We start from the raw sequence: 1,410 nt of genomic DNA on the forward strand, positions 1-1,410 counted from the left end.
TTTTTTCCCCTGTGGGGGTTTTCGGTTCCGTCCCACCAGCAGACTGCTGAAGCTTATAGAGAATCCAGATGTTTGGATTGTTGGGTGTTTCTGTCTTTGTGAAGCGCTATGAGATGACTGTTGTTGTAAATATGCGCTATACAAATAAAACTGAATTAAATTGAATGTGAAGCTACGCTAACAGCACCCTGACTCAAGCTTTGTGCTGTAGACAAGAACTGGAAACTCAGAAACAGAGCAAAGCAAAAACTTTTAAAAGCCCCGTCATGAGGTGTTTTGGCGTTTACCTGGTTGAGGATCTTCTGCAGGTAGGCGGTGCCCATACGGTCAGCCAGGTGGCGGTACGACGGGTGCGACAGGAAGAACTTTCTCTCAGCCTGCAGAGCGGCTGTGATGTCTTTCCTCCCATCAATGTCTTTCTGACTGCGATTCACCACCCCAATGTAACCTGACACAGTTTAGAAAGAAGACTTAATGCATGACTGAAAAGACGGTGAGAGCCAATCAGCTGTCAGGATTCTTTGTGATGTCATATACCTCTGCGTAGCGGCAGCAGTTTGTTCTCCAGGATGTCTCGGGCATCGGTTCCTTCGTCCATCAGATCCAGTTTGGTGATCACACCGATGGTCCTTAGACCTGCAGCAAGGTTAGAGGATGAACAGGATGTGAGCGGACTGAGTGCAGCGCTCAGTGTCACTGATTCTAAACTGTATCACCTCACAGTAATCAGATTACTTCAAGTAGAACCGCATTTCCTCGGATGAACAATCACAAACAAACAAAGACTGTTTTGAAGATTCAGGCTCCAAAGCAGAACCTCAAACAACCAGCGTGAGTCCAGCTGTGGTTCCATCAGTCCACCTGCATGAACATGGCTCTCCAGCGAGCTGAGAGCAGCAGCATGCTACCGCTGCTCAGTGGCCGCACACATCTGCATAGTGACCTCTGCAGTTACTGGTGTGGACGGGCCAGAACAGGAAAACTGGTTAAGGCTGACTGTCGGAGGAAAAGAACAACAAAAACATCCATCCATCATCTCTACACCTCAGTCCTCACGAGGGTCACGGGGGGCGGAGCCTATCCCAGCTGACTCCCTGGACAAGTCACCACAGCATATGTGCTGCCTAATGGGGAAAAACCGTGGCCCCGACCAGAAAGATAAGTCCAGTTGAAATGTACTGGTTTGAAATTCATGCTGAGGAACACTAAAAGTCCCAGGACACGAATCAATAGATTAAGTCTGGTGACAATTTCACTGCCATGAGGCCGGGCTGGTCATTCTGTGATCCGCAGACTTCACCTAGAATGGTGACGTGGTGGCGCGTGGTGGCGAGGTCGTATGGTCGCGAGGTCACGTGGTCACATGGTCACGTGGTCACATGGTTGCGTGGTCACATGGTCACATGGTCG

At 49.6% G+C, this 1,410-nt stretch overlaps 1 protein-coding gene across 1 annotated transcript in view; it reads right to left on the bottom strand.

The window, feature by feature from the left end:
- Positions 1-250: 250 nt before the first annotated feature.
- The window catches only part of LOC103370614 (dynamin-1-like), a gene marked incomplete at its 3' end in the record, with an annotated part of 11,414 nt that continues 10,254 nt past the window's right edge, over positions 251-1,410 (bottom strand). The window contains exons 5-6 of the mRNA XM_008299732.1: positions 538-636; positions 251-448 (exon numbers count right to left, since the gene is read on the bottom strand). Coding sequence (XP_008297954.1) covers positions 251-448; positions 538-636 — 297 coding nt within the window. The remainder of the gene's footprint in view (positions 449-537; positions 637-1,410) is intronic.

The sequence above is a fragment of the Stegastes partitus genome, unplaced genomic scaffold (genome assembly GCF_000690725.1).
Source record: "Stegastes partitus isolate 25-593 unplaced genomic scaffold, Stegastes_partitus-1.0.2 Scaffold1452, whole genome shotgun sequence".
Classification (NCBI taxonomy): domain Eukaryota; kingdom Metazoa; phylum Chordata; class Actinopteri; family Pomacentridae; genus Stegastes; species Stegastes partitus.